This window comes from Monopterus albus, unplaced genomic scaffold, assembly GCF_001952655.1.
Source record: "Monopterus albus unplaced genomic scaffold, M_albus_1.0 scaffold206.1, whole genome shotgun sequence".
Taxonomy (NCBI): domain Eukaryota; kingdom Metazoa; phylum Chordata; class Actinopteri; order Synbranchiformes; family Synbranchidae; genus Monopterus; species Monopterus albus.
In genome coordinates, this window is record NW_018128086.1 from 96,118 (window position 1) to 96,431 (window position 314).

A 314-nucleotide genomic window follows, 5' to 3' on the forward strand; every position below is an offset into this window, starting at 1 on the left:
GCAGGTTAGAATCAGGAACTGTCACATTTTGCATTTTAATTAACTTGCTCATTCATGAAGTGTGGGTGATTTAAATTGCAGAGAACAAGCTGAACAGGAAAACAACACGTCAGTGAGGAAGGTTCTGATTTACAGAGTTATATCTTCTTTCCTAGTTCGGAACATTTTCCTCGGACTTAAAGAACAGGATCAGGACTAACCAGGACCGCAAGGTGGCAGCCAACCTGGACCTGTCCAAGCTGTCCATCAACCGGGCCACCATCATCCTCAACTCCATCGGCAGCACCCGCCAGATGAAGGGCAGTGGCCGGGCC

At 48.1% G+C, this 314-nt stretch overlaps 1 protein-coding gene across 2 annotated transcripts in view; it reads left to right on the plus strand.

Annotated features, from left to right (window-relative positions):
* Window positions 1-314, plus strand: part of tcf19l (transcription factor 19 (SC1), like) — a 9,899-nt gene that overhangs the window by 4,456 nt on the left and 5,129 nt on the right. For both annotated transcript variants that reach the window (XM_020618516.1, XM_020618517.1), the window contains exon 4: window positions 156-314. This exon is cut by the window's right edge and continues 226 nt beyond it. In XM_020618516.1, coding sequence (XP_020474172.1) covers window positions 156-314 — 159 coding nt within the window. The remainder of the gene's footprint in view (window positions 1-155) is intronic.